Here is a 14,422-nt window from a genome sequence, read left to right on the forward strand (position 1 = left end):
AGCATTGCACATAATAACAACAATAATAAATAACAACTATATAATTGCATCATCCACTCCTAGGTGGGGCTATATGCAAACTTTAATCAATCAATCAATCAATCAATCAATCAATCAATCTATCTATCTATCTATCTATCTATCTATCTATCTATCTATCTATCTATCTATCTATCTATCTATCTATCTATCTATCTATCTATCTATCTATCNGTCTGTCTGTCTGTCTGTCTGTCTGTCTGTCTGTCTGTCTGTCTGTCTGTCTGTCTGTCTGTCTGTCTGTCTGTCTGTCTGTCTGTCTGTCTGTCGATTTAATCTATCTAGCAATCTATAAATTGATTTAATCTATAGTTTTTCTTAGTCCCTTAATGCAAGGGACTAAGAAAAACTTAGTCCCTCGTACAGTACTAAGTTTTTCTGATTCATTTCATTTATAATGAAATAACAAACATTTCCCTATTTGTGTGTGTGTATAGTTTGGGGTTGACAAAAACTGTAATTTAATTTAAAAAAACATTTAAAAGCAAAACAGATGGTTCAGTCTTGACAATTTAAATAACCAGTTCAACTTAGAGCAAATCCATAACAAAGGTGCAATTTCTTAAGAAATGTATAAGTTAAATACTATCTGGTCACACGAACAGCTCAAGAAATTGCCAATTGGTTGAAAGTTTTTAAATTAAAATAATTACAATAACCATAAGGATTACATCAAACCCTATTTCCATTATGGGAGAATTGGAGATGGAGGAAGAGAAAACTTATCTCAGTGTTCACCTGGACAACAGACTGGCCCGTAAAGCTGCCTACAAAAAAGGTCAGACTGATTGTACTTCTTCAGGAAACTAAAATCATTTAGTGTTTGAAACAAGAAGCTTCATATCTTATATAAATCTTGGCGTACCAGAAGAAGGCTTGGCAAGGTGATAAAAATAAAGGGACTATTGAACCTCTGGAAATGATGGCACTAAGAAGGATTCTTGATAAAATCAAGAAAATTACAGACAACCCTGACTATCCTCTTCATGAGACTGTCATACAACAATAAAATGTCTTCAGTCAGAGGCTTCTTCATCACTGGTGTAATACATGGTCGTCAGCTTCTACAACTCCGAGTAAAACGAGTTACAACATATATGTTGTGTCTCTATCTATCTATCTATCTATCTATCTATCTATCTATCTATCTATCTATCTATCTATCTATCTATCTATCTATCTATCACACTGACAAAAGTTAATGAACATACAGTTGAAATCATTCATTCAAATTAAATGATGTATGAACAATGTCCAAGTGAATATCCTTACTGAATTCAAAAGTGTTTGGAAATAAATTAAGCTTAATTTTCTTCCAGGCACATTTGGCCCCAAAATAAAACAAATTAACTTTACTTGTATTAAAATCAGGTACAATGACCCATACACAAAGATAAATCAGCTGAATTGTAATATATTGTGCCTCAATCTCTGTCTGAAAGGGAGTACATATCTATCTATCTATCTATCTATCTATCTATCTATCTATCTATCTATCTATCTATCTATCTATCTATCTATCTATCTGTCTGTCTGTCTGTCTGTCTGTCTGTCTGTCTGTCTGTCTGTCTGTCTGTCTGTCTGTCTGTCTATCTATCTATCTATCTATCTATCTATCTATCTATCTATCTATCTATCTATCTAATCTATCACACTGACGAAAGTTAATGAACATACAGTTGAAATCATTCATTCAAATTAAATGATGTATGAACCTCCAAAAGTATTCCATCCATCCATCCATCCATCCATCCATCCATTTTCTTACACCCTTGTCCCTCAGTGGGGTCGGGAGGGGTGCTGGTGCCTATCTCCAGCTAGCGTCTCCAAAAGTATTAACTTTACAATTTTTTTCTGTCAAATGACACTTTTTTTCTAAGCAATGTTCTTTTTACAGGCAGACTCAAACTATTTAAACTTTACAGAAAACGTAAAATACTAAATGTTTAACAGCATCTGAAGTAAAATACAGCGGTGTGTGTTTTCTGAACTGAAACAGTCGTTAAAGCTGTGTAACGTTTTTCTTGAGGGTGATCTTTGTTTCAAACCGGTTTTGAATTTACAATCAAAGCAATTTTCCACTGTCTCGGCCGCCGTAGAAATACAACGTGAATCGCTCTCTCTCTTCTGATTGGTCCGTTTCAATCATCGCGGGCTACTTGAACTGGGACAATCTTACTTCCCTTCATGATTCTCTGTAAATAGATCCGAGCGCAGCTGCTTTGTCTGCAGGTTGGTACAACTTTCAGGCCGCTTAAAATGACGACTTAGCGCGGTGTTCTTTCTTTAGCAAGCCTCCTGCCGTATATGGGCTTCATGTTTTTGTTTGTTTTGTTTTTAGCGCCTTAGTTCTAAGTGTTGTTGCCATCTCAACAGTTAAGTTTTGATTAGAAACGACTGTTTAGTCTCTACAGTAACTGCTTGTACACGATTTCTTATCACTGAAAGATCATCGTGATTTATCTGAGCAGTTCTAACAGAAGAGTATCAGTTTTTTTTTTTTGGCTGTTTGAGGGGGAAACATGTCAGCAGCTAACAGACAAGGAAGCGCGGCTAGCGAAAATCACAACCAGGAGAACATGCTAACACGGCTTAGAGGCTCACTCAAACACCGAGCTGCAGCCAACGAGAACCTGGAAAATCTTCCTCCGAAGCAAGTTGCCAACAGAACCGTCCTGGGAGCCCTGCAGAACAACCACAGGAGCAAAGTCCAGAACCAGCGCGGCGTAAAGCAGGTAACAGTGCTGTAAACAGGCCCGTGCGGTTAGCTACAGCTAACAGCTGCTGGCATGCTCTGAATGCAGTAAAACTTTAAAATTACTACAAGTCTACAAAGAATCGCATGCAGATGAAGTGACTCCTGTTAGACTACCTTAATCGATCATATTAAAGCTTTAATTTAGCCTTAGCTTTCATTTAGCCCAGTTGTCCGCCATTTTTATGTCGCCCAGTTTTCCTCGTGTTGGAGCCAGTTAAAGCGGTATACACTTTACAGAGCTTGCTCCCGCCATCACTAACTAAATATTTTTTGTAAAATGCAACATTATTATAAATTCTAATGGTTTTCTCATGCTCAGTCCGAAGAGTTTCCTGATTCAGTCCTTGTGGTTCCAGGAATCATCGCAGCCTTTCTTCTGCAAAAATGAAGATGTTGCAAAGAGCAACGTTGAGAGGCCACCTACCAGGCAACCTGCTTTCCAGATCCACGTGGATGAGCCTGATGAGGCTCATCCAAGGACCAAGGAGGCTGAAGCCAGCAAGGTGAAGCCCACTGTGGAAGAATCTCCCCTGACCATCAGCAATGCTGTGGCACGGCTCCGCCAGCCTCTGGCCACAATCGACATCCCATCATCAATGGATGTTAGCTTTGGTGGGTTTGAAATTTCTCAATTTTTCAACTGTTGTCTTCAGAACATTCAAATTGTGTTTTCTTTCCTCCAGATTCTCCCATGGACATGTCTGTGGTTGATGGGGATGAAAAGCCAGTCAGTGTGAACGAAGTTCCAGAATATGCAGCTGAAATCCACACATACCTTAGAGAAATGGAGGTGAGAAATGGCTGGTGTATAGATGCTAGTGTATTTGAACTTCAATTAAATTGCATATTTGTCCTGTAGTTGAAAACCAGGCCTAAAGCGGGCTACATGAAGAAGCAGCCAGACATCACAAACAGCATGAGAGCCATCCTAGTGGACTGGCTGGTTGAGGTCGGAGAAGAGTACAAGCTCCAGAATGAGACCCTCTATCTGGCTGTCAACTACATCGATCGCTTCCTCTCCTCCATGTCTGTCCTGAGGGGCAAACTTCAGCTTGTCGGGACTGCTGCCATGCTGCTGGCTTCGTATGTATCTGTTTACAACCCCTCTTAATCCAACAAGGTGCACTTCTGTCCCTGTGTAAAAGTGATTGTTTAATACAGGAAATTTGAAGAGATCTACCCTCCTGAGGTGGCTGAGTTCGTCTATATCACAGATGACACCTACACAAAGAAGCAAGTGTTGCGAATGGAGCATCTGGTGCTTAAAGTGCTCTCCTTTGATCTGGCTGCTCCAACAATAAACCAGTTTCTCACACAATACTTCTGCCATCAGGCTGTTACCAAGCAGGTGGAAAGCCTGGCCATGGTGAGTATCTGAAGTTATTCACCTGAGCCTAAAACTGACTCTACAGGCATATTTAACTCGTAAAACTGCATTTGTTCCTAGTACCTTGGGGAGCTCAGCCTTGTCGACTCGGATCCCTTCTTGAAATACCTGCCATCACAGATGGCGGCTGCTGCTTACGTCCTGGCAAACAATACGGTGACTGGCAGGTCATGGGTAAGTCCTAAAAAGGCTAGAGAATCTCCCCTAAAGTAAACGTATCTAGCAATGTTCCACTTAATCTCAAAGATTTAACAATTCACTTCCAAATTCCCTTAACATGGATGCGTTTTCTTCGTCTTGGGATGAGATCTTAATCAGCCTCTGCAATAATTGTCTGGTTTGGATCACACTGAACCACGTTCTATACTTGAACATGCTTTTCTGTTGCATGGTTTCTTGCTGCAAGTGACATTTATTTCCCCCTTCAGCCAAAGTCTCTGGTAGAGATGAGTGGTTACACCCTGGAGGATCTTATGCCATGCATTGAGGATCTCCACCGAACCCATGTTGGTGCTGCACAGCATGCCCAGCAGTCCGTACGGGAAAAATATAAAGGCTCAAAGTAAGTGGTATTGATATCAAAACTTGATTCTGTGATTTGACACTTATGAATCAATTTTTTTTTTTTTTGTTTCCCAGATACCTTGAAGTCTCCAGCGTCAGTCCACCAACCAAACTGATGTTGAACTGACCCCTTTCTCCAATGTAGAGGCATACCTCCTGTCACTTTTTTATTTTTTTAGTTTTTTTTTTTTTGTAAATGATGTGCAACATTTTCTATTACGCCCTGCTCTTTTTGGAGTAGTGCTAGATATTTTAGAGGTTTTAATATTTTTTATACTCTGAATCCCAATGTTCATGCCACATGTCAGTTTTTGGCTAATCAAGAAGTTTTAATGGGTTTATTTCCAATAAGACAAAATAGTGAGGTTTAAAACGCTGTTAATGCTACTTTGGCCTTCAGTGTTAAAATACTGGGCCGTGCAATGTCCCAGAACCCAGACTGTTTTTTTTTTTTTGTTGTTTTTTTTTCTAAGCAGTTGCTGCATTCTATAGTTTTCGAATGTGTAAAGAATTTGACCTCATGGGATACAAATTAAAGTGTTTGTCTCTTAGTGAGTCATCTCTCATTACAACAGTGTCTTAAAATGGCAGCATTTTTGTGGCATCCACTGCACTGTAAAATATGGCTCTTGTAAATAAAACTCCTTTAAGCTAAGACCTGTTTGAAGCATCTCTAGTTTTGACCTCATGGGGGCAGCAGAGGATACATTTTGGTCTCGAATGGCAACATGGCTGTAGGTATGAAACTGGAAAGACTTCAATAAACTAATGTCCTAGTGGTCGGGTTAATGACTCGATATGAAAGTAAAATGAGATCCGATTCAGTTTTGATTTGCAATTAAAATGAGCCATACTATTAAAGGGAGATGTAGTGCATTTTGGTATCGGCCAAATCAAGAATGTGCCAATGGTACATATTCAATTTCCTTCTGGCTGAAGGACGGGATGCTTGTACCAGTTTTCATAAGGGAAAGTGAGCCGACACTGTTAGAAATATCAGTCTGCATCAAGAATGTTTCACTTAAAATTATATCAAACAAAATGACCTGTTCCAATTTTCCTGTAATAGGAGGGTAAACGCACCAAGCAACATTTGTTAGGTTTATAAGCAACCAACTAGCAGAACATGATTTTTCTTTGTGCATTTCCTGACCTGTCACCACATTTCTCTACAGCAGCTTCCCTACAATCAACAAGTGATTCCAGTCTAATGCTGGTCTGGTCTCGAGTCATTTTTTAAAAATTTTGGCCAGTAAAATATTTTCTCACTTATGCTACCCATTGGTTGAAAGAATGTGAAAGTGCTCATTTTCCATAGCTGTTTTTAGAAATTGATTTATAATCAGTTTTTTTTTCTTTTCATGTTTAATATCAATATAAAATATTACATCAAATTAAAAAATCCAATCTGTTTTTAGTGCTAATCCAGAAGGAGCTATAGCGCCCCCTGCTGCCCTGCCTGGCACCACCACTGTTGGAGAGCAGTGATGTCTGAGATCCACATCCATTGATGATAAAACACAAAACTAGCAGACAGAATCCAGCCTCTTTACAAACAGACCAGCTTAACCAGAGAAGGCAAAACAGCTTCCAACTGTTTATTTCATTAGAAAGATGAAGCAAGATGCAAGATATACTGTAGAAAAATCTATTTGCCTTTGAGCAGGAAAATTCAAGTGATGGTGACTAAAAAAAAAAACCCCAAAACTTGTTTCTTTTTCTTTTTTTACATTTTATATCGTGGTTTTTAAATGACTAATTCCCATAATGATGCCTAATGTTTTTCAGGATAAATGTTATACTTTAAAGGAATATTTGATATTTCAGGTGGAAAGCAAATATTAAGAAGTTTATATATATATATATATATATATATATATATATATATATAAAATCTCAGCCTGTTCATCATGATCTTCCCAGTTGCAAATCTAATTACTCTAGGCTGGAATCTGATTTAAAAAATGTGGTTTGCCTTTTTGCTGCCTCCCATTCAGTGACTTCCTCCCAGAAAGGGAGCTAAAGGCAGCCAATGGCATTGAATTCACCTCACTCTCTCACCCTCATGATAAATAGGGAGGCTGGCTTTATGCACAGCATCTGACAGGGGAAGCAGAGCCCAGCTGCAGAGAGGATTCTTATCTTGCAAGAATGGACAGCTGAAATGCTCTGCACTCAACAGGTCTGCTTTACAAGCATGATACTGACTGACTGGGATACAGCCATGAAAAGCATTGGATTATACCAAACTATGAAGTACTTTTCTTGAACAATGGCTACAACACAGCATCTGAGGAGACCCAAGTGTGGCTGAAGACCTGGTTCTGAAAGTGGAGAGCTAGGGCAAGGTTGTAGCCAGAAACCAATGCCTGCGCCCAGAACATTTCTGGTGGCATCCACCTCGCTGCCCCTGTCGCTGGGATGGGGCTGGAACCTGAGCTTGTACGTGGGGATGCTCTTTGGGCTCCTGTTGCTGATGCTGCTGCTCCTCTGGATGCTCTTTAAGCAGCTCGGGAACTCGGTGGGGAAATCGATGCTGCAGCCCGCTCGCTCTTTCAGACAGACTTGCACTGATCAAAGGTTGCAGCGTGTGTTGTGAAAGATGTGATAAAAATCTGCCAAAAACTGTGCCAGGACTTGGACTTGTTGGAGAGCTTGAAGGTGCCTTTTCAGACTCATGTTTAAGGAGGCTGATTTGCTCTTAAACACTGCTGTTGCCTCACTAAATAAAAGAAGATGTTATTTAAAAACCCTTTTGTGTATTCTTTGACAGCTTCAAGTTTGCTCTTCTCAGACATATGTAGTCTTTACTGCATGCTTAATCTTAGTAATTAAAAATACAGTTGATTTTGTGCTGCAGCTATTCCTTTTCATCTCACCAGTCGTCTTAGACAGCCAAACCTAAACAACTAAATTAGTGAGTAAAAGCACAAGGCATAATTAAATCTGCATCCCTATTGATGGCGATTAAAAAGAAGCTTTTAGGGGGCAATTTGCACTCCTCTCATCTTATTGGTGAAATGCCAGAAGGATATGGAGGAGGTGCGCCACTAGCTATCCTCCACTCCCCTGTCCATGTCCTTGTCCACGCCAGAGAACAGAGCAAATGAGACTCTTGTGGGAAACAGATAACATCAACAGCAAGTGTTCACAGGTTTAATGCTGTTTGAACTCCATGCAGGATGCACTAGTGGTTGTTGTGCTGTGCACAGGTGGACCAATTGTTAAAGCTGGAAATATACTCCATTAGTTTAGAGTGGCTTGATAAATGTAGCTATTAATGTGTTTTAGCTTGGGTAATTAGTTAGAGGTGCAAGACGTGTCTTTTATTTCCATGTCTGAGAGGAATCTATAGACTCCTGACCCTCAGGGAGAGAACTGCCATTATTCTGACAGCTGATTTCCCTTCTGGAACAACATAATTAGTCTAAGATTCACGGCTCATTAAGGTGATCTCTCAGGGTTGGAAACATTTCTCAAAGGCTGACATGTTTACCTTAACTCAGAGTAACAAAGTCAGTTAATTCGAGGGGTTTAAGCAATTGTTTAGTTCAATGACAGCAATCTCGTAATAATTGGTGACATAAAAGACAAACATCCAGTTTAAAAGCTGGAACAATAATCCGACTCCCTCAATTCTCAAAGCTCATATATACAGATGTGACAGTTGAGGCAATTTTCTCTTGTGTCAGCTGGCAAGAAAGCAACGAAGAATATTTCCCCAAACGATTCCTGTAAACATTTTCTCCCAAGGATTTTTTAAATAGTCTGCCAGTAAACACATCATCTCGCAGCTTTTGTCACACCAGCAACTCTTCAGGGATTCCTCTTAAACAGGTTATTTCAAAAATAACTGCTGTCAGCTTATCTGCTGCCTTCAGCAGACCTGCAGATTAAAGATGTATGGCATGCTTGGATGCATGTTTTCAAACCAGGCTCTCTCACTCCAACTCATCCTCTGATATTATAACTAAACATTCTGATGCTAAATGTTTCATTTCTTTTATAATTCAAAGAACTTAGAAAAAATGAAAAGCTAAGATGCTGTGGGGCTTTCAGACAGACAGATGACTGTTGGAGATTATGTGGGTTCATAAACTGCAGCAGAATATATATATATATATATGAGGCTTCTGCGCACAATACCATTGATTTCAGGTTATCAACAACTTCTGCTAAAACTACACAATTCAGCAATTAAAAATAACCTATGAAGAAATTACTTTAGAGATAAAGGAAAAACAAAATTATATTCAAGCTTATAATATCGATGCTGATGCATACGCATCACACATTTTAGCTGTGCAGCTGGATTATTCTCCAAAGGCAGACAAATGTTGCATTTTATAGTTTTTGACCAAAATAAGAAAGAACACTGGACAAATTATTAGAAATGTCATTTGAATAATATTAAGCATCATATCAGTAACAAGCACTGCAAATAAGTATCAAACACATCAATATTGTTCTTTCCTAATGTAGTTTTAATGGGGTATTGGCATGAAATTCAAACCATGCATCTGCAACAACAAAGAGACCAAGAAATGTATTAGAATCAGTTCATAAATTAAAGTATGTTCACTAAAGTGGAATGTAAGGTAAGAAATAACTGAACAAATGTAGGTAAGCATCTAAAAAAAAGGGAAGAGAAAGTTGAGGGGAAAAAAACTGCAATCAGTAATTATTTAGAGAGCAATTTTACCGCCTGTCAGTACAAATGGCATTGCATGGTTTAATCCTAGCAGACAGCTTATAGAAAGGTTTCATTAGCAAGGTGTCACACAAGAAGCATCTCAAGACTGGTAAAGTGATGTCAGGACCTTTGCAACCTTATTGATGCAAAACTTATTGATGCTTTTGGGTGTAAGCATGTTTCTGAAGGTCTGCATGTCCCACTAACCACCACTGGAATCATAATCATAAAGTGAAAAGCAAACTGTCACCCAAAACCAGCTTCCAGATTTCTCACAGTGGAGTTGAAAGAAGAATTTGTAGAATTGTCCAAGTGCCTCCATGTACTTACAAAGAGCTTCAGGAAAACTTTGAAACATCAGGTAGTTTTTCATGAAAGCAAATGATGCATTCAGCCACCATGACCTCTATTTCCACTGCCTAAGAAAAACATGTTGGAGCTCAATTATGGAATTAAAGCTAGCATTTTGTTGAGCCAATAAAATACTTCAAAATGCAGTCAGGTGAGCTGGGAAAAAAATCTAACTCTTTTTATGCTAACCAGTATATTTGGATCAGAAAATGCATGGACACACCCCTAAAATCACCATGGCAACAACAACATTTGGTAGAAGAAACATTATGATGTGAGGCTATTTTTTAGCAGTGCAAACTGATATTTAATTGACAGATAGTGCATGAAGAAATGTACTTAGATACTGTTGATAATAATTTGGAGATGAAATGTGGCTACGTGTTTTAGCTAGTGAATGACCCCAAACACACAGCAAAGTAATTTCTCAGTTGGTTTCAGAGAAAGTAAGAGAAGACTCTTGTGAAATCAACCAAATCCAATAACTGCAACAGGATCAGGATACTTCCAGGTAATTCTAAAGCCAAGGAAGGGCTCAGATTTCCAGTTCATCAAGGTTCTGATCTGGATGTCCTGATATGAGTTTACATCAGGCAGCTGTTTTCATCCGAGAGGGAAACTTTCCAAAAATACTTAAGAGTATTAAGAGTTTTAGATTGACAAAATAAATTAAAATTAAGAGGCTGATGGCGAGAAAGACTATTTTTCTGTGAAAAAGTAATTTATTCACTATGACTGATAGAACTCTTTCCACATTGATAGTGGTAACAGTGAAGGTCATTTGCATGGGTGTGAGGTCTAGAGAACCAGGTAATAGACGTTGACATGGAGCCTGCTCTCTGCTCAGAGAAGGTGACAAACAGAGGCCATAAGTGGCAGCTTATGACTGATGATGGTGGTTATTGTTTGTCAGTCAACACTGGACAAATGGAGCTGCCTGCAAGCAGCAATGTAACCCAGCTGTCGAACACAGAAGCTCTCATGAAAACACTCTAGTGTTGTTTTGATACAGAAATGTTAGGAAAGTAAAACCTATCAGACCTTTTTAAGCTTCTGCGCTTGAATTGTTTCTGAATAGCTGATTTTTTTCTCCAAGTTGAACAAATTTCATTTTGGCTCATGAGAAAAGTACTTGAAAAAGCAGTTTAAGGATATCACCTTGGTGATATTATATTAGGGATTCATTAAAAATGAATTTTAACAACTTCTGGGAATTGTTAATGATCTTTGCTTTGCTTCAAATCTCAGTTAATCACACATTGATTAGTTAGATTATAATCAATCAATCAATCAATCAATCAATCAATCAATCAATCAATCAATCAATCAATCAATCAATCAAATTTTATTTGTATAGCCCATTTCAGCGGCAAGGCATTTCAAAGTGCTTTACATAATTAAAATAAAAACAAGAATAAACAGTGAGAAAGAAAAAGATTTTGAAAAAGATTAAAACAAATAAAAATAATAATTAAAAAAATATTTAAAAAAAAAATATAAGGTTCAAATGTTTCACAAAAATTATTTGATTTCAATTTTTCATGTCAAACATCAGAACAAAAGAATGCATTTTGTCTGAAATCAGTTTAGTTTATTACCGTTTTTCTCAGTCTCTGTGGTGCGTTTTCCACATCCCCATTAACATTTGTAAACTGTTATTGCATTTCACAAAATAATTAAAACAAATTGCAAAACCTAGTTGATAACCAGCAAAAGCATGTCACTTGATCTAAATGGATAGTTCATTCCTACATTTTGCCGTTTGTAATTGTTTTGAGAAGAGCACTAGCTGTTGTGCAAATGTTTATGATGGTGTGAGATAGATGTGCGGTGCCCAGAGAGTAGCTTGTCATCCATTGATGTTGTCCAGATAGCAGTCCAGAGACCAAATCTCCATACAAATGGAGAGATTTTATGTAAAAAAATAAAATAAAAAATCTCTCCATAGCGCAATTGTTTATTGTGATTAAAGGAAATTGGTTTCATGTCAGTCTGGAAGTATGTGATATAAAACGATGCGCTCTGTTACCGGATCACCTCCCAGATGGTGTTCACACTCATCGTCTCACAAGCCCTCACTTTAATTAAGGTTTGCTGGAAAGGAGATGGCAACCAGGATATATGAGCTATCACTGTGCTGTGCTGGGCTTTCTGGCCCCATCAGGAACCTTCTGTTTGGGTCCTGGTTGCTTTGACACACGTTTACCTGCCAGATAGGATGTCAAAAAAGTAAATCATATTTAGGGAAAATGAGAAATAGCACCAAAGTAATGACACATTGGTGATTTATTATTCAAAATATCAACAACTTCTCTTGGGCTCTCATCCATCACAATGACAATAATTATGGAATATGAGATTGACCCCCTCTGGACATTTGCTTGGGCTCTTAAGCTCCACTTCTATTCTGTAAGCATAGATTTTACATGTTACCCTATAAATAAGGCATTTACAGACAAAATACATATACATATCCAAAATAGTTTAACATTTGAAATTAGTTTGGCATGTTTGTGTAAAATACACAAAACATTTATTCAATAGTAATAGGTTCACTGTGTCTGAATTTTGATAGTATTTCATAATGTTTTTGATAATAAGTCACTGATTGAACTCATATAGTGAATGTTAGTTTGGTAGGGCTCAGCCCCAAACATAATCAGGAAAGAAACAAACACTTATTCCAGTTGATGGTGTTTTTGTGTCATTTATGGTCATTACGTCTCCATCCAAACACTAAATCTTGTCTTGGCGTTTCCCCATCCTTTTTGTGTCTTGTTATTCTACATTTTCTTCTTATATCACTAAAAAGCAAGACATTACTTAAAAAGCTCTTAAGCTGAGCCATGCTTGGTGTGAAGTTTGTCGGACAAAGAAACATTTATGTCGTGTCTCTGGGGAATGAAGGCGTTTGTTTAATGTCTTTTAAAAAAGAGACACGGAGGTGGATGCATGGGGTCATTATCTCTTGTTTCACTGATGTGGAGCGAAATGCAACACTTCCAGCAGATGAGGTAAGTGCCTCTTGCATGCTTTCTCAGTTGAGGAGGAGCTTTAAAGACCATAATAATAATAAAGAGCTCACCTGAGCCACAGATCAGCTGTGAGGAGAGGAAGACACAAACCTGTTGGTAAGAACAGAAACCTGTTTAGGTATTTTTTATCAAAATTGTTGTTGAACCAATTGTGTTTAGGCATGATAACTCACCAGGATAATCTGTGGTTTTCTTTCTTTTGCCTTTCAGTTTAAACCATCCATCCATATAAAATGGTAAGTGCTGTTTGCAGTTGTTTTATTTTTTGACTGAAAACAATAAAGATGTTTCTTTATAGTAGCACCAGCTTACAGCAATAACTTCTGTTTTACCCAAGATCTAAGATTAGGTGTGGTGTGTTGAAGTCACACAACTGGGCCAACCTTTATGTTTGACTAATGAACTACATGTTGCCTCTGAAAGGTCATTGCCTAATCACCTAAATGGCACTGACACTTCAGGGTTTTCCTCATTTCTTCATTCAGAAACACAAACTTTTTCTTTCTAACCCTAAAAGCCTGATCAGTTCTCCAGTTTCTTTTTAATTGGCTACTACTGTACCGTATATGTACAGATACACTATCTTTTAGCTGATCCCTATTTCACAGTTAGAACTTTCCACAAAGAGGTGCTCATTACTAAAACAGGAGTTTTAGTTTCCTGCTGTATACTTACATAGCAGAATAGAGAAAAGGAGCTCCTAAATCTGATACACTTGATTTAAGCTGTTGCGACACCTTAGACTGTCTGATGAGGATAAGTAGCAAGAACTTAGTTTCAGCTGATGACATTGGTCTAATATGTTCCATATTAAATTACATGTTTATGGAAACACTACGGGCACAATGGACTGAAGTTTACAGTTACAGTTTTGAGACAATGCTGCCTGGTAGCATTTTGTTTGACAGAGACGTAGTTTAGTTCTATAATAAGCATGGAAATTATACAACATTTCAACCCTAACCTGTATTCAGATTAGTTTTATGTCTGAATAGTTCACTGAGTGGTTTATGTTATAGCCTTCTTGATTCTTATAGGTGTAGTGTTACAATGATTACTTTAAAACCAAGACATTTTGCCAATGTCTTGGTAAGAGGAAAATATTTTATTGCTCTTTATGTAAAAAAGTTTTCTTTTCTGGAAAACACTTTTGAATACAACAGAGTACATTTTTAACACCCACATGACAGAGCTAAAGGTCGAGACCTCAAACTCGATGAGTAATGGGAAGTTTAAGGAAACACCGTCAATGGTTTTAAAACCTATGACAGCTTTGATGGCCGTTGTTAGTGATTAATAGTGCAGCTGCTGAGTTACTTGCAATCATTTTCAGCATATAAAATTTTTTTTGCAGCAGCAAAATTAAGCATTTCTGTGGGATATTTATTATTTCCAGCAAGACAAATTGTTTCAAAAGCCATTCAGGCCTAAAGTGTTTGCTCTAATGATTGTTTGCATCATATTTAACACTTGGTGGGTGTTTCTGATTTACTGTCTAAAAACAAAATAACGCTTAAATATTTAAGGGGAAAAAAGAAAATCAGAGTATGAACATGAGGGTTTACTTTCGTTGTAATTTTTTTAGAACACACATA

General features: G+C 37.8%; 2 protein-coding genes across 2 annotated transcripts in view; both read left to right on the forward strand.

Annotated features, from left to right (window-relative positions):
- Positions 1-2,171: 2,171 nt before the first annotated feature.
- ccna2 (cyclin A2) lies at positions 2,172-5,403 on the forward strand. Its single transcript, XM_008421107.2, has 8 exons — positions 2,172-2,774; positions 3,154-3,409; positions 3,481-3,587; positions 3,657-3,880; positions 3,959-4,163; positions 4,245-4,358; positions 4,613-4,746; positions 4,824-5,403. The coding sequence occupies exons 1-8, from the start codon at positions 2,562-2,564 to the stop codon at positions 4,873-4,875; spliced, it is 1,305 nt and encodes a 434-aa protein (XP_008419329.1). The 5' UTR covers positions 2,172-2,561; the 3' UTR covers positions 4,876-5,403.
- Positions 5,404-12,846: 7,443 nt separating this feature from the next.
- The window catches only part of anxa5a (annexin A5a), a 16,376-nt gene continuing 14,800 nt past the window's right edge, over positions 12,847-14,422 (forward strand). The window contains exons 1-2 of the mRNA XM_008421106.2: positions 12,847-12,923; positions 13,038-13,063. Coding sequence (XP_008419328.1) covers positions 13,061-13,063 — 3 coding nt within the window. The 5' untranslated portion in view covers positions 12,847-12,923; positions 13,038-13,060. The remainder of the gene's footprint in view (positions 12,924-13,037; positions 13,064-14,422) is intronic.

This window comes from Poecilia reticulata, linkage group LG10 (assembly GCF_000633615.1).
Source record: "Poecilia reticulata strain Guanapo linkage group LG10, Guppy_female_1.0+MT, whole genome shotgun sequence".
Classification (NCBI taxonomy): Eukaryota; Metazoa; Chordata; class Actinopteri; order Cyprinodontiformes; family Poeciliidae; genus Poecilia; species Poecilia reticulata.